This window comes from Grampus griseus (genome assembly GCF_964374135.1).
Source record: "Grampus griseus genome assembly, chromosome: X".
Classification (NCBI taxonomy): domain Eukaryota; kingdom Metazoa; phylum Chordata; class Mammalia; order Artiodactyla; family Delphinidae; genus Grampus; species Grampus griseus.
The window spans coordinates 127,265,875-127,283,918 of record NC_138999.1 but is presented as its reverse complement, the minus strand read 5'-3'; the positions used below and the strand labels follow the sequence as shown (position 1 = coordinate 127,283,918).

The 18,044-nt window shown below is 42.1% G+C and overlaps 1 protein-coding gene across 1 annotated transcript in view; it reads left to right on the top strand.

The window, feature by feature from the left end:
• CD99L2 (CD99 molecule like 2) overlaps positions 1 to 18,044 on the top strand; it is a 111,213-nt gene that overhangs the window by 82,610 nt on the left and 10,559 nt on the right. Inside the window, exons 5-7 of the mRNA XM_082681952.1 lie at positions 2,461 to 2,529; positions 2,645 to 2,740; positions 4,848 to 4,913. Coding sequence (XP_082538078.1) covers positions 2,461 to 2,529; positions 2,645 to 2,740; positions 4,848 to 4,913 — 231 coding nt within the window. The remainder of the gene's footprint in view (positions 1 to 2,460; positions 2,530 to 2,644; positions 2,741 to 4,847; positions 4,914 to 18,044) is intronic.

Here is an 18,044-nt window from a genome sequence, read left to right as displayed (position 1 = left end):
ATGAAGATTTTCCCCTATGTTTTTTCCTAAGAGTTTTATAGTTTTAGCTCTTATGTTTAGGACTTTGATCCATTTTGAATTAATTTTTATATATGGTGTAAGGTAAGGGTCCAACTTCATTCTTTGGCATGTGGATATTCAGTTTCTTGGTACCCTTGTCAAGAACATATTGACCATAGTGTTATGTCTGGGCTTTCTGTTCTGTTCCGTTAGTCTATATGTCTGTTCTTATGCCAGTACCACACTGTTTTGATTGCTGTAGCTTTGTAGTAAGTTTTGAAATCAGGAAAGTGAGTTCTTCTTTTTCAAGATTCTTTTGTCTATTTGGGGTCTCTTGAGACTCCATATGAATTTTAGAATGGGGTTTTCTAAGTCTGCCCAAAAAACTGTTTTGGATTTTGGTAGAGATTGCACTGAATCTGTAGATCACTTTGGGTAGTATTGTCATCTTAACAATATTAGTCTTACGTTACGTGAACACGGGATTGAGTTGAGTTGTGATAGTTTGTGGATTTCAAGGAATTGGTCCATTTCTTCTAAGTTGTCAAATACATAAAGTTGTTCATAGCGTTTTCTTATTATCCTTTTAATAGTGCAGAATCTATAATGATATCTGCTGTTTCATTCCTTATATTAGTATTTTGGGGTTTTTTTCTTCAGTTATATTTGTTAGTAAGGCTAGAGGTGTATCAATTTTACTGACTTTTTCAAAGAACAAGCCGTTTGGTTGATCTATTTTACTTTTCTATTTTCAATTTCATTGATTTCTGCTCTTACATTATTTCCTTCTGTCTGCTTGCTTTGGGTTTGTTTTTCTAGTATCTAGCTCGTCATTTTCTAGTATCTTGGGTTAGGAACTTGGATTATTGATTTGAGACCTTTCTTTGTTTCTAATTTAAGCATTTAGTGCTATAAACTTCCCTCTCAGCATTACTTTAGTTACATCTCCCATATTTTGATATGCTGTATTTTCATTTTCATTAGGGCTATTTATTCTTAAAATTTCATTTTGAGACTTTCTCATTGACCGTTGTTTTATTTAGAAGTGTGTTGTTTATTTCCAAGTGTTTAGAGATTTTCTTGTTTTCTCTTACTTGTTTTTGGTTTGGTTGTTTCTAGTTTGATTCCATTATAGTCAGAGATACCACTCTCTATCACTTCCATACTTTTAAATTTGTTGAGGTTTGCTTTCTGGTTCAGGGTGTGATCTGTTGGTGAATATTCCATGGGTGCTTAAACAGTTACTTACTCTGCTGCGATTGGGTAGTGTCCATTATGCCAGTTACATCCTGTTAGTTGACTGTGTTGTTTAGTTCTTCTATATCCTTGCTGGTTTTCATTCTAGTAGTTCTGTCAGTTGCTGAGAGTAGAGTATTGATGTCCCCAACTATACCTGTGGATTTGTTTATTTCTTTTCTCAGCTCTGTGAATTTTAGCTTCATGTGTTTTGAGACTCTTGTTTGGTACTTACACATTTACGATTGTTGTGTTCCTGGTGGATTGGTCCTTTATCATTATGTGACATCCCCCTTTATTGCTAGTGAGAACTGGCAGGTCATGTCTTACTGTGTTTGTAACACTCTTTCCAGAAAATTCAGACTTATAATTCTTTGATCCATAGACAACCCCAGGCTCTATCCAAAAAAGATAGGTAATGCATTGTAAATTACCTGGGCAGTTTGAGGATTACGTTATTGATCTATAAAAGTCATTGAGGTTTTTTCCCCCACAAACATTGCTGCTTCTATTCTAAGTGCTTCCTGTATACAGCACTGTCTATGCCTTTCCCTTCCCTTAAATTTCCTGTCCCTCTGCTACCTCCAATTATAGGAACAGTTATGGGAGTCTTGAAATTCAAGAAAAACTACTGGAAAACTCCTGTGTGGCATGCTACGTAATTGATGTGCAAGAAGTCCACAATTTTAAAGGAATATGGTTGAGCTGAAAGACCTAGTATTAACAGCAGTAACCACACTTATATACAATATTTTGTTGGTGTTGTAACCACTTTCAGCTGATGAGACACTCCCATACTCTACTGGGAACACAGCGTCACTTCATCCCTGGGCAGTATTACCTGTGATTACGGTGCCGGGTTGAGAGTGGTGACGGCCAAGGCTTGGAGCTCTCGGGTTGTGCTCCAGCTCTGGGACCCCCTGAAGCATGTGGTCATCTCCTGTAGATCTGGGCTCAAGTCCCAGCTCCACTAATCACCAGATCAAATGTGGGATCATGTCCACCTCACCACCCATCCTGTGAAGAAAAGCAAGCAGAACTCGTCTCCTGTAAACCCTCTTGCATCTCTTTGTCATCCTCAGGGTGGCTCTTCAGAGGCATCAGAGGGACCTCAGGACCAGGACAGGAGTGCTGTGCTCATGCTGTGACTTCCCTGAGCCGTGCAGGGGCTGCTGTGTGTGTTACTAATTGTGCTCCCCTTGCTGTCCCCCTTCCCCCTTTTAGAGAGATGGGACCGTGTCACCACCACAACCAGGAGACCGGGAGCGACCAGAGCTCCAGCAAAGCCTGCAGGTAACACGGCTGTTCTGAGGAGGGCACTAAGGAGGGACCCCGTGGAGCTCTCTGGGGCCATGTCCAAATGAGCTGCCTGTAATTTAACCAACTGACTTTGTCTTTTACGTTTTAGGGCCCCCTGACGAAAAAGACTTTGACCTGGCCGATGCCTTGGATGATCGAAATGATCAAGATCATGGCCACAGGAAGCCGAGTGCAGGAGGAGGAGGTAAGTCACAGCTGGTTGAAGGCACAGGCCAGTGCTGTAGCTCCCCGGTCAGGGTGTAGCTCATTAACTACAGCAGCGCACAGAGCCACTCCTGGCCTGGCAGAGCTGGGGGCGCTTCAAGGCCCAGGAGAACCCTACCACAGTGGTTCTCAAGCGTTTTGGTCTCAGGACTCCTCAAATTATGGAGGATCTCTATTGAGGTGTGGGTCACGTCTATCGATATTCATCATCTTTGAATCTAAAACTGGAGAAAAATTAAAATGAACAACAGCAAACACACACATGTTAATAACATAAATAGCAGATTTCATGAGAAATAACTATGGCAAGATAAAGACAATTTAGTGAGAAAAGTGGTATCATTGTACATTTTTTGCAAATTTCTATAATGTCTATCTTAGTAGGAAAGCTAGGGGACTTCCCTGGCGGTCCAGTGGTTAAGACTCCGCACTTCCTGGTTGGGGAACTAAGATCCCGCCTGCTGTGGTGCGGCCAAAAAAGAAGAGCTAGACTCTCACATCTCCATCTCCTTCTGGGCTCAAGTTGTGATATGTTGTTACAGTTGATGTATATGAAGGAGATCTGGCCTTATAAGAGATCCGCCATTGAAAGGGGAAGAATATTTTAATAGACTTTTCAGATCATTGATTCACATCATTTTTCTTTGGTAAGACACCCAAACTCGACCACTGGTTGTTTCTTATAGGTTAAGTGCACTGTAGAATGTGAAACCATATCAATGAATTTTCCATCGTTGATTTCATTAAACTCCCCAGGGATCCTCATGTACTTTTTAGTGGAACTTTACCCATTCATGGTTTTGTGCATTACGCATTGCTCATTTGGAAAATATTGTTCTTAAGTCTTTTGACCTTCCAAATAATGCCATATTTCATTATGCAGTGCCCCCAATTCACATCTGTTAATATCACCACCATCTCATTAGAAAAAGTCTTTAAGTATTGGCAAGTTGTTAAGCTCGCAGTGGTAGATATAGATTTTTCAAAATTCTCTTTTTTGTTTGAAATATTATCACTGGCAACAAGTACTGCCAGTGGTTTTCTTTAAAGTGACAGCCCCATTTCATTCATTTTCAAGAAAACACCTTCCAAATACTCAAGCTGCCATACCACAGTTAGCCCATCGTTCTTTCTTTCTAGTAAAAGTAGTCTTTCATGACAGAAAGCAGCTGATAAAAGCCGAATTGAAACAGTCACACATGTGCTTTTCTGAGTCAACTATAGGACTTTAGAGTGGAACAGAAATGCCGTAAGCATGCTTCCCACTTTATCACAGAATATTAAAAGATGTGTACTCAACGGTTGAGCTATAATAAAATTAATTTTTCGGTTTCCTTGTATTAGTTTTCTGTTACCACCGTAACAAATGATCACAAGCTGTTTCTTTGGGTGAGGAGTTCAGGAACAGCTCAGCTGAGTTTTTCTCTTCAGAACCTCATACACCTTCAGTCACAGTGTCATCCAGGTCTGCAGTCTCAGCTGAGGTTGGGTTGTCTTCCAAGCTCGTGTGCTCGTTGGCAGAGAACCGTTTCCTTGCAGTTCTAGAACAAGTGAATACTTGCTTCTTAAGACCACCAGGAGAAAAAACAGAGACTAGATGGAAGGGAGAGAAGGGGGGAGGGGGAGGGGAGGGGGGAGTAGAGAAGAGCAGGGAGGGGGAGAGGAAGGCTAAGACTATTGCTTCTAGTGTTTGAGCTCAGGAGGGCCTCAACCCTGTTTTAAAGGGCTCACTTGATTAATTTCAGGCTCACCCAGGAAAATCTGCCTTTTGATTAATGCCAAGTCAAACTGATGTGGTAACTTAATTACGTCTGCAAAGTCCGTTCACCTCGGCATGTAATATAACCTAATCACGGGTTGATAGCCATCCCATGCATGGTTCCACTCGCGCCCAGTCATGGCATACTGGGGTGTGTACACTGATGGGAAGGAATCTTGGGGGCCCCTTTAGAGTTTTGCCTATGCATTCATCAAGGGTCCTCTTAAGTGGCAGTCACTTTCTGGGGCTGTTGGACAACATTAAGTAACAAATTTCTTGTCTCTGAGAAATGTGTTTGGCATTGAGATGTGTGTTTTGTTTCCTCCAGGTTTTTCAGACAAGGATCTTGAAGACATAGTAGGGGGCGGTGAATACAAACCTGACAGGGGTAAAGGTAGGAGCACTGATTTGTCCAAATGCCTTATTCTTGTTAAAGACGGGATTATACAGCAACCAGGCTGATTGGAGGTGTTCTTACTCAGACTCTGGGAAATCAAAGGTAGTTAGTTCCTAGACATCCCTGCTTGCAGTTTGGGGTTGACTTGGAATGATACAGAGACTGTGCAGCTCAAGGGGGCATTTATGAGCCAGTTTGGAAAAGCCACACATTTTCCCTGATGTTCCTTAAGCCAAGTTGCTGCATGGGTTAATGTGTCCACACTAGCAGAAGCTGTTTGCCAAGGCAGCACCAGTTACAGTAACTGAAGGTCAGAGGACTCATTGGGAACAGCCTTCGCAACCTGGGGAACCTGTCACTCTTGGGATGGGGGGAGCAAAACTCATCATGACAAGAGCTTTTTTAAGACACCCGTAGCAAGTCAGATATCTTTTAAAATCTTTTCATTTTGCAGTAGTTTGAGTCACAAGAAGTTGTAAAAATAAACAAATTGTTTAGGAAAATTCCTGTGTACCCTTCACCCAGCTTCCCCTGATATCTTGACAAAACTATAGTTACATTGTCAAAACCAGGAAGCTGACAGTTGTTCAATATTGTTATTAAGTCACATACAGATCTTATTCAGATTTCATCAGATTTTGCATGCACTTGTGTGTGTGTGTGTGTGTGTGTGTGTGTGTGTGTGTGTGTGTGTGTGTGTGTGTCTGTACACATGGACACATGCACTCATGGGTCTGGGTCGATGAAATTGTATCAGATGTGTCAGCCCTTCATAGTCACACCCTCCCCCAAGGCAGGTAGTTTTAGTTCCCCCGCAAATCACCCAAAGACTTAAACCTTTTGTCTTAATATGTTGGCAAGATCTGATCCTAGTATGGAGACAATGTTAGCCAGACTTGATGTGGCAAAATAAGTTAGGGTTGTAATTTGTGGTTGGTACTTGTGGTTGTAACCTGTTCTGATGGTATGTTGTGATTATAACTTGTAGTTCTGGTGGTAAGTTTTTATGATTGTAACTATTGTGATGGTAACCTGTTGTGATGCTAAGTTGTGGGTATAGCATTTTTTGGTGATTCCCTGTTGTGGTTGTGATTTGTGGTTGTGAGTGTAACAGCAAGTTCCGAGTGTAACATGTGATTGTTTCCAGTGTCAGCCTGCTGTACTCCCCACAGTCTAGGCTGTGGCACTAGCATCTGCTTCTTTCTTGTAGGAATTGTGTGCCCTCCGTATGGGAACAGTGTTGTTCTGATTAAAGGATACTGTAGTCGAATCTGTCTTTCAAACCACCTTTCCAAACAGTGTCATTTTGAGTAAAAAGCTCCAAAAACCTCTAAATGAAACTCACAGGTGTCAGGAGAACATGGAACATTTAAAGGGCAAACCCAGCAAATTAGCCAATTACTCCCGGGTGACAAATGGTATTTCCAGATGGTGAGAAGAGAGGGGTTTCCTTATTAAAAGTACCTGTTTTAACAAGGAAGAAGTGCTAGGAAATTCATTAATTAGGCTCAGATTTGAATTTCTCTTGTAAAGAATAATCAATTGTTAGCATAAGATATACTCTGTCATTATAGGTGTCAGTAAAAGAAAGTAGAGAGTCCCGGCAAAAAATACGAGTGTGAAACTGAACCTTAGGTTATGATAAGCACACGATGAAGTTCTCAGACAGTCTTCTCTATGCAAACGTGCTAATGCCATGTATGAAGATAAAACACCACATTTAAATAAATGACGATCTTCAGCATAAAAACAGTCCTAATTAATGCATTTTCTAACTGTGGGTTTTAGGCACACAGACTCAGCTATAGTTTTGGAGTGTATTTCTGAGATAGTATGTTATCTGTTGTATATTTTTTCTCAAGAAAACATTTCTAATGGCCCTGTAGGTGCCCCATATTTTGTCTGTAGGTAGTAGCGACTGTCTCTCATCAACAGGTCCCGTCAGCCTCCTCCATTCCCTAGCATTTTCACTGACTGAGAAGCTCGAGCCAGTCAGTTTCATCTCGTCATTGCCCCCTCTGTGGTCTACACCTTAGTGTATGCAAGCCTTTCCTCCCATTCCCCCGGAGTTGCTATTTGGTCCCCAGTCATCTCTTGGTGGTCACAGCCCTCTGTCCCGTGTGACCTCTGCAGCATTTCACTTTGATGACCACCTCCTCCTTCACGTTCTTTCCTCCTGGGCCCTACCTGGCACTCTCCCACTTTCTTGTTCTCATTCACTTCTTCTTCCTGAACACTGTTGCCTGGTGGGTCTCTTTCCTTGAGCGTCCGGTGGTATGTCATTCTCTTCCCCACTGAAAGGGAAGGGTATTAGAAACCAAGATCTGGGTGTTGAGTGCATTCATTAGTGGGATGTTGCTACTTCTAAACCCTTTAAGTGGGCACAACTAGGAAACACATGGATGTATTTTATTAATAAACCGTGTGTATATATGTATCTATAATTATTTCTGTATCTATTCATCAGCATCTGTGTTAACCTAAGCATAAGTTCATACTTAAGCCTTCTGGCAGTAGGTTACAGTTGGAGACATATTTTAGTATTCCTTTCTTGCTGACCTTTAACTTCTCTCTCTGAGAGTGAGAAACCTACCGTCCATCAACTGTTTGCTTACTTGCTCAAGTCTGGTATTATACGTGTATAGCGCAGTCGTAATTGTTAACCCATACCCCTGTGAGACGCAGCTTTACCAACTACAGTCCAGTGTTTGTTTTTCTTCTTTTGTCTTTACCTTACAGTTTCAGTCAAAGTACCGTCTTTCTAAAGTTACTTGCATAGCTCCTTTATGACCCCTCCATTCAGTGCAGTTCTGACATACGTTTATAATGCAGATACATTCATTTGTCACAGTCTACATTCCATCCTGGGATCCCCCACCAACCTGGCTGGTGTTTTGCCTGCATACATTAAAGGTCACGCCTTGTGGTACACATTTGTATGGGTTTTTACAAATGCATATAGTCATGTGTCCACCACCCAAGTACCATACAGAACAGTCTGTCACCATAAAAGTTCTTCTGTATACCCCTTTGGTACTCAGCCACTCTCTGTTTCCTCAACCCTAATCCATTTTCTCTTCGTGCAACCACTAATCTGTTTATCATCTCCATAGCTTTTGCCTTTTGCAGAATGTCATATGCTTAGAATCATACAGTATGTAGCCTTTCCAGACTGGCTTCTTTCACTCAGCAATGTGCATTAAAGGTTCCTATATGTTTATTCATGGCTTGGTAAGTCATTTCTTTATAACATTTCATTGTCTAGATGTACCACATTCACCTATTGAAGGACATCTTGGTTGCATTTAGCTTTTGGTGATTATAAATATATAAAGCTTCTATAAATATTTACATACAGGTTTTTGTACAGGCGTAAGTTTTCAATCCACATGGCTAAATACCTAGGTGTATAATTTCTGGGTCATATGGTAAATCTACGTTTAGCTTTGCAGTACACTTCCCAGCTGTCTTCTGAAGTGGCTGTACCATTATATTGGGTTGGCCAAAAAGTTCGTTTGGGAAACCCGACCTCTTACATCTTATGGGAATAGTCGAACGAACTTTTTGGCCAACCCAATACTTTTCCATGAGTAATGAATGAGAGTTCCAGTTGCTCTACATGCTTATCAGCAATTGATATTGTCAGGGTTTAAACAAATTTTTTTTGAAGTATATTTGATTTACAATGTTGTATTAATTTCTGCTGTATAGCAAAGTAACTCAGTTTTTTATATATATATATATATATATATATATATATATATATATATATATATATATATATATATATATATATGTACTTTTCCATTATGGTTTATCTCAGGATATTGAATGTAGTTCCCCATGCTACAACAGTAAGACCTTGTTGTTTATCCATCCTATATATACTAGTTTGCATCTGCTAATCTCCAACTCCCAATCCTTCCCTCCCTCCCTCCTCCCTTGGCAACCACAAATCTATTCTCTGTGTCTGTGAGTCTGTTTCGTGGATATGTTCATTTGTGTCATATTTTAAATTCCACATGTAAGTGTTATCATATGGTATTTTTCTTTCTCTGTCTGACTTACTTTGCTTAGTATGATAGTCTCTAGGTCCATCCATGTAGCTGCAGATGGCATTATTTCATTCCTTTTTTCATGGCTGAGTAATACTCCATGGTATATATGTACCACAACTTCTTTATCCATTCATCTTTCAGTGAACACTTAGGTTGCTTCCAAGTCTTGGCTTTTGTAAATAGTGCTGCAGTGAACATTGGGGTGCATGTATCTTTTTGAATTGTAGTTTTGTCTGTATATACACCCAGGAGTGGGATTACTGGATCATATAGTTCTATTTTTAGTTTTCTGAGGAACCTCCATACTGTTTTCCATAGTGGCTGCACCAATTTACATTCCCACCAGCAGTGTAAGAGGGTTCTGTCAGGGTATGTTTTTTGGTTTTTTTTTCATTTTAGGCATTCTAATACTTGTGTAGGGGTATCTAATTGTTTTTTCATTGTATTTTCCTAATGGGAAGTGATGTTGAGCATCTTTTTATATTCTTATTTTATACTGTTCTTTGAAGTCTGTTCAGATTTTTTGCCCATGTGAAAAATTCAGTTTGCTTTTATTAGTCCTATTTTTAACCTGGATACAAATCCTTTTTCAGGTATATGATTTTAAAAATATTTTTTCCCAGTCTGTGGCTTGTCTCTTCCTTTTCTTCATAGTGTTGTTTACCAAATAATAAAATTTATTTTTTTATAAAGTTCGATTTATCAATTTTTTTTCTTTTACGGATCATGCTTTGGTGTTTTAAGAACTAAGTTCATGAAGATGTTTTCTTATGTCCTCTTCTAAGAGTTTTATTGGTTTTGCTTTTACATTTATGCCTTTGTTCCATCTTTTAGTTCATCTGTGTGTGGTGGGAAATAGGAGTCCAACTTTATCCTTTTGCGTGTGGATATCCAATCGTCCTGGCACCACTGGTTGACAAGATTTTCCTTTCCCTACTAAACTGTCTTGGCTCCTATGGAAAATCAATTGACCATAGATGTAAGAGTTTGTTTCTGGACTCTCAATTCTGCTCCATTGCTGTCCGTAGCTGGCCTTCAGCCAATACCAGTACTGTCTCTGCTGGGCACGTCCTCAGCTTCGGGGCAACCAAGGCTACGTGGAGAGTGTATCAAGCCCCCTATGGTTGTCTCACGTCTCTGTTAAATCCCTGGCTAGTTGACCGGTTAGCTTGCTCAGGCTAAAGGAGCTGCTGGCTCTCCAAGTCATGTGGGTCCCGTTTGGCAGCTGTAGTACCGTTGCTGATTTCCATGGCCTGTCCACCTCTCCCCAGTTAAACTAGCTGCTGAAAGACCTGGGAGAAGGGGAAATGAGAGCAACCCTGGGGGAAAAGGCCTCAGATTCCAGGTGTTCTCACAGGAACTAAATCTGTTTCCTGAAATGGCTGTCTTTGATTGTCCAGGGTTATAGTTGCTGTTTGAGAAGAGGATTCGTTGACCTCCTCAACCCCTCATGCCAGACATCCTCTCTGCTAGTATCTTTGGAATTTGGAATATTCCTTCTCTTTGCCTCCCCTCAAGCCCAGGCCCATATCACCTACCCTTGGGTCATTACCTTAATCTCTTAACTGGTCTCCTGGTTCCAGCCTGTCCTCCATGCAGCTGCCAGAGAGAATCACCAGGAACACGATCTTGTCAGTCCTCTGTTTAAAACTATTGTGTAATAATGAAAAGACAAACAGCCCAATTAAAAAACGAGCCTAGGGCTTCCCTGGTGGCGCACTGGTTGAGAGTCTGCCTGCCGATTCAGGGGACACGGGTTCGTGCCCTGGTCCGGGAAGATCCCACATGCCGCGGAGCGGCTGGGCCCATGAGCCATGGCCGCTGAGCCTGCGCGTCCGGAGCCTGTGCTCCGCAACGGGAGAGGCCACAACAGTGAGAGGCCCGCGTACCACAAAAAAACAAAAACCAAAACCAAAACAAACAAACAAAAAACGAGCCGAAAGAGACACTTCATAAAAGAAGTTATATGAAGATGCTCAAAATCTTTATTGGGGAAATGCGAATGAAAACCATGATGAGTTATCACAACACAGCCACCAGAATGGCTAAAATCGGAAAGACTGACAGATACTGAATGTTAGTGCGTAAGTGGAGCAACTGGAATGCTCGTACGTTGTTGGCGTGAATGTAAAGTTTCTTATAAAACTGAACATAGACCTCCCCAGTAACCCAGCAATTTCACTTATTTTTAAGAAAAATGAGAGCTTATGTCCAAAAAAGATTTATAACAGAATTCTAAAAATGACTTTATTTATAATAGCAAAACAACAACAAAAGAAACTGTAAACAGCCTAATTATCAATAGGAGAATGGATAGACAAATTGTGATATATATTCATACAGTGGAATGACTTACTGATACACAGAATAACATGAATAAATGTCAAAAATACTATGCGGAGTGAAAGAAGCCAGTGAAAAAAACAGTACATACTATATGAGCCCAGTCATGTGAAGTTCTAATATTTGTAAAACTAATTTCTAATGTTACAAATGAGATCCATGGCTGCTGTGGATTGGGGGGAGAATGCAAATTAATTGGACAGGGACATGAGAGAACTTTCTGGACTGATGTTAATTCTGTATCTCAGTGGGGGTATGGGTTTCACAGGTGTATGCATCTGCGAAAACTTACAAAATGGTACATGTAAGGTTAGTATTTTATTATACATAAATTTTACCTTAAAAAAGGAATCACAAGCAAACATGGAATTCTAGGTTATAATATGTGTATGGGCGAAGCATACAGATGTCTGAGACTTACTTTGAAATGCATCACAAAAATAAGATTGGATGGGTAGAGGGATGGATGGACATATGATAAAGTGAATAATGTAAACTGTTAATTATAGAATCCAGATGGTGGGTATATGAGTGTTCACTGTACAGTGTTTTCAACTTTTTTGAATGTTTGAACTTTTTCTTAATTGTTGGGAAAAAATTTTTAAGCCAAAACAACAAGAAGTCTCTTGAGTGGCTCCCTAATGCCTATAAGTTCAAGCCCCTTATCCTGCTGACATATCTTTCTGCCCTAGACCGTCAACTTCATTTCGCCTCCAAACATGTGAACGAGCTGGTCCATGCCTATCTTTGTGCCTTCACATGCTGGTCCTCTGTTTAAATGCCTTTCTTCCACCAGATGAATTCCCACTCATGTCTAGCAAATGCTCAGCCACTGATCCCTTAAGGGACACCTCAAAGATCCCCTCCTCTCTGGAGGCCCCTCCCCTCTGTGGCCCTGTGGCACAGCGCCCATCTCGTGCCTTTGGTTCTCGTAGAACTTCTGTCATCCTGCTGGTACAGCATAGCCCCTGTCATTACTGAGTCACACCGAGTCATGTGTAGCTTTTTCACTCCTGCTGTATGGGGCTTCTGAAGGCAGGCACCTTTTTCCTTGTGTATCCCTGACACCCCCAATAAAAGTTTCCTGAAGTGAAGGGGACCAGGATGGACCAAACACCTGGCTTTGCTCTCTACCCTCCCGCCCACGCTTTCCCACGAAGAGTGACACATTTGATTGGCTAGGCTGATGACCCTCTGGGCCACATGAGTGATGGCATCGTGGCATGAAATGCTTTCTTTTGGACCCCAAAGGGAACGATGAGGGAGGCTGTGCCCCTCATGTAACTGGTGGGTAAGTGTGCACTCTTACGGGAGGTGAACTCTATAAATCTGATCTGTGAACCCAGCTCTCCCCGAGGTGGTTTTGTGAGGGGGGGGGGCGGAGCGGAGAAGTACTCGGAAGCCCTGTTCATGAAGTGAACGCCTTACCTGATCTTCCTCTGGCTCCTGGTGTCTGTCCTCAGTTGGGAAAGAGCGTGGAGGGGAGCAGGGATGTCATTAGCAGAAAATACTGCACCATTGTTTTTAGTCAAAAAAGAAAATTTCATATTAGAACCAGATTGAGCACTCTTCACTCCCAGATGGTAGTTTTTAAGGCCAAAGCATGCAGTTCTTAAAACCAGAGGCAAGAGTCAAAACCCATACCTCTAAAGAGATGTAGACGTTCCCCTCCAGGTGTGTGAAGCGGGAGCCCATCACCTTTACTTCCCAGCGTTAAATGAGAAGCTGTTTTTGGCTGTAGCTTCCAGTGTTCTTTCCCTCCAGCTGCAGCATCTTGGATTGCCTTCCAGGGCTTTGCACAGACAGCTTCCTCTGCTCTCCCCTCTTGTCTCGCAGGTGCCTGGACAGACTCAGCAGACTGCTTCCTGCCTTTGAATTTTCATTCCACTTGTTTCTCTTCTAATACCACACATGGGAAGCCTTGCTGAGGCCTCTGCTTGCTCCCCACCTGGAACCTCCAGTCTTCTAGAGTCTTCCAGGCCCCCAGGGTTCCTTACTGAGTTTAATTTTTTTTGTTGTAGTAAGATATACATAACATTTACCATTTTAATCATCGAAAGTGTACAGCCGTCACCACCATCCATCTCCAGAACCTTCCCAAAGGGAAACTGTACCTATTAAACAGTTATGCCCCAGTCTCCCCTCCCCGCAGCCCCTAGTAGCCACTAGTCTACCTTCTGCCTCTGTGAATTTCACTACTCTAGGTACCTCATTTAAGTAGAATCGTATAGCATTGCTTCTTTTACTTGGCATGTATTCAAGGTTCATCCCCGTTACAGCACGGCTCAGTACTTCATTTCCTCTTACGGCTGAATAATATTCCCTTGTGTAGATATACCACGTTGTGTTTATCTACTTTCCCTCCCGAGTCTAAAGAAATCGTTCCTCTTCCATTTTGACTGTATTTACAGTCACTATCTCTAAATATCTGGGCGCTGTCATGGTCCCTTCCAAGCCATTAAGTTGATCTCATGCAACAGGGAATTGGGTCTCGATGGGAACATAATCATGGCAAAAGAGCTTAAGTGGAAGGGCTTACCCCAGCAACATTGCCTTCTATTGGGAGCTGAAAAAAGTTAGGGACTTGCCACCAGACAGCCCTTTCTGTGTCTCTCTATGGACCCATTTCTGGTTTTTTTTTCAGCTTTCATAACATGAAGAAATAGGATGTTTCAGATGTGAAGAACAGCTCTCTGGTTCTAGTGTTCTAGAATGTGAAAAAACCCACATGCTCCCTCAGAGCCCCTGCCCCCAACACACGTGCACGTACACACACACGCGCGCATGCACGCACGCACGAGGGCAGCGTGAACACAGGGCTTTTCTCTGAGATAACTTCTGGTGTCTTGGGAGCTTGCCATAGGTAGGTGGGGTGTACAGCTCAGTGTTGGGTTAGGGCACCTGTCACGTTATCTAGAGGGTAGGGTGGCCGTTCTCTTCCCCGAGGTGGGGGATGGAGGAGATGGGCTTTGGAGACTTTCAGGGAGCCATGTTCTGGCTGACTCTCTTCAGTTCGATTTGACTTTGTAACCATGGGTCATTTGAAACAAGTGTTTGTCCCTCTTTGTTTATTCACTTTTCAGTTTTTTAAAATTTTACTTTGCATTTCTGCTGCCACTTTTTTTAATATGAAGATAATTTTTAAAATCTCAAACTCCTAGCTGTGGCTGCTGGAAGTCTAGCATACTTACAAAGGTCCTGAAACACTTGAACGTCCCCCCTCGGCCGTTCTAGCTGTCATCTACCACTGTCACGTGGCTCTCCATGCCCATGGCAAATCAGACGTGTCAGGCACTGGCTGTGAGCCTGGAATTGCACAGTTGTCAGTGAGGGACACGTCAGTGCATTGCATCCCTGTCTGACAGGCATGCGGCTGTTGTGACTCAAGATTGACATGTCTGTACGTATCAGTGTGTGTGCATTGTTGTCTTTTATGTTGGAAGATGCTGAGGTAACATTTCTGTTGACAACAGGGTAATGCCTCCTGTTCTACAGTGTTCTCTGTAGCTACAGTGGTCACTATAGCTATAGGAGCCCTTATAGTTATGGTGGGCACTATAGCTATGGGGTCCCTTGAGCTATGGTGGCAGTCCCTACAGCTATGGCAGTCACTATCGCTATGACAGTGGTCCCTAGAGCTCTGGCATTCCATAACTATCTACATGTATAGGTGTCTATACTCAAAGCAAATTGTAATCTGAGATATGCTGTACCGGGGAATTTCTAGTACAATAGAAGGCGACTCTAGACTCTTTGGTATGTAGTTGTGATGTATAATTGTGAACTCAGAAGGCAGGTGAGGATACAAAACATATTGTCCATGAAAATGAAGGTCCTGCCAGTGACCTGTGAAATAACCTCTTTGAATTATTTCTCCAGTTGTGGGAAAGTAGATGTGGATAGATTTGCGTGAGGCTTGCATATTTTAAACATTCTATGAAAAATAGTTGTTTATTGTTTTACCATCTAGGGAGTACTCTTTCTATGCATAAGGTATATATTCGTAAATATTTTTACAAAAATGGGATTGTGTTACCTTTTTAAAACCAGGTTTTTAAATTCAATAATACCCTGAATATCTTTTTCTGTATTAGGGAGTCCTTTAAAAAATCATGTCAACCACTGCGTAATATTAGGTTTCACTGCGACTTCCTTAACCAGGGCCTATATTTGTACAGAGAGGGTTTTTCCTCCAGCTTTTTACTACTGTGCACAGTGCTGGGATGAACTTCCTCATCGCCAAATGTATAAAACCTTAATTGTCTGTCAGACAAATTCCTAGAACTTGAACTGCTGAGTCACAGGAGGTGTAAATTTTTAAAGATGCCGCTCTCTGAGTGTACTGCCACATGGCATTCCTTTCCAATTGTGCCAGCTGCCATTCCACCACTAGGAAGGAAACAGCTGTCTGTTTGCTCATATACTCACTTTCACTGGGTATTTTAGTTTTGTAATCTTCGCAGATTTGATTAGTACAAAATGCTATCCTGTTTAAATTTTCCATGTCTTTGCATCCAAGAAGTGAAACACTTTTCACCTCTGTCTTATTAGACACTCTTACTATATTGTGTGAATTGCCTATTCATGCCCGTTGTCCCATTTTCTACTCATTTATGGTAAGGGCTCCTTTTACATTAGGGATTATTAATCTCTTTTCATACCTTCCAAAGACATTTTATTTACCCATTCATCAATCGATGAACCTTTAGGTGGTTTCCACTTTTTGGCTTTTACGACTAATGCGGCAATGAAATCAGTGTACCCGTTTTTGTGTGGTCAGGTGTTTTCAGTTCTCTTGGGTCTGTATACCTATAAGTGGAATTGTTCAGTCTTGTGGTGACTCTGTTTACCTTTGGGAGTAACCACCGACCTGTTTTCCACGGCAGCTGTAGCATTTTACATCCTCATCAGCATTGCCTGAAAGATCCAATTTCTTCCCATCCTCACTAACACCTATTTACCGTTTTTGGATTGTAGCCACCCTAATGCGAGTGAAGTGGTATCTCGTCGTGGGTTTGATTTGCATTTCCCTGGTGACTAAGGATGTTGAGCTCTTTTCGTGTGCTTATTGGCCATTTGTATATCTCTCTGGAGAAGTGTCTTCCTATCCTCTGTCCATTTTCAAATTGAATTATTTGCCTTTTTATTGAGTAGTAGAAGTTCTGTATTCTCAATACTCATCCCTTGTCAGATATAGAATTTGCCCATGTCTTCTTCCATTCTGTGGGCTGTCTTTCCACTTTCTTGATGATGTTCTATGAAGCACAAAGGTTTTTAATTTTGACAGAGTCCAATTTATCCATTTTTCCCTTTCGTTTCTTGTGCTTTTAGTATGGAGGTTTTGACTTTTGATATAATCTTTTCCATTTCAGGCTCCTGGCTTGAGGGCCAGGTTTAGGAAGTCATTCGTTACCCCAAGACAATATAAATGTTGTCCTGCATTTTCTTGTAGTGCTTTTATGACTTCATCCATTTTATATTTATTGGAAACGTACTCCCATTGGTGGTGTTGGTTTGGATAAATTTGTGTTGCCAGTGGGGCCTCAGTTGGCCACTTTTTGCATGGCGTGCCTTTCGTAAAGGAGCTGGGTTCAGCCTGTGCTCAGAGGAAGTGAATGGAGCTCAGTGGCCAAATAGGGATCCAAACTGTGACATTGGCTTGGCTAACTCCAGTGGCAAGCCTTGGTGGCTGACTTTACTTCAGGCTCATGCAACTAGAAGGGATGGAAGGATCTAGAATGCCTGGGGTCTTCTTTTCCAATTGTTCTTTAACCTCTTAGTATCTCAGCCCACGTGCCCATCTGAGCAGTGAGTGACCCACAGGATGGGATCACATTTGTCATCTTCTTAGAAAAATGCTTTTGTCCAATCACAGATGGTCAGATAGTCAGGGATTCCTAGAGACTGAAGAATTGAGCATTTGAATATTTTTGACGGCCAGGGGGAGCCAGAGCTCTCCAGATGCCCCTGGAGATCATGTAACACCCTCATAGCTCCTGGCCATACAGATTGTGAGGTTCAAGTTGTTGTGAATCCTCGTGATCAAGAATTAATCGGGAAAGGGAGACTTGGGAACACTCAGCTTCATTCCAGCTCAAGGCGAACCAAAGAGTGGGTTGAATTGCTCATTCCTATCTGGAAATCTAGTGACATGAACACGTCAGCAGAGGACGCCTGTGAGGGGTAGCCGCTACCCTTGATGACAGCCGCCTCTGGCGCAGCAGAAGGGACCAGTGATGGGCCAGTCCTCACGAGTGACCTCGCTGTGCACACGTTAATGCACAGGGTGACTCATGTCCTCCTCTCTGCTCTGCTTCCTCCGACAGCAGTGATTGTGTTTTTGAAAACGCCACTGCTCCTTGTTTTGTAAATAACCATTCATTTCCAATCATGGATGTCTGTAAACTGCATTTAACTCAAGGATTCAGTCCCAGATGGGAACATAGCAGACCTCATTTTCTCCCCCAAGACTCTTATTTTTAAAAAAAGACTTTATTTTTTGGAGCAATTTTATGTTCACAGCAAAATTGAGCACATTGTACAGAGAGTTCCCCACGCCCCCAGCCTACCCATTAGCCGCATGCCCCACCGGAGGGGGTACATTTGTTACAATTCATGCACCTACATCCCCCCAGCACACTAGAGCAGTTTCCCCCAAGAACCCTGGGCTCTGGGAACACGGGCTCCCTCCATTAATGAGCATTATGTCCTGAGGAGAAGAGGGTGC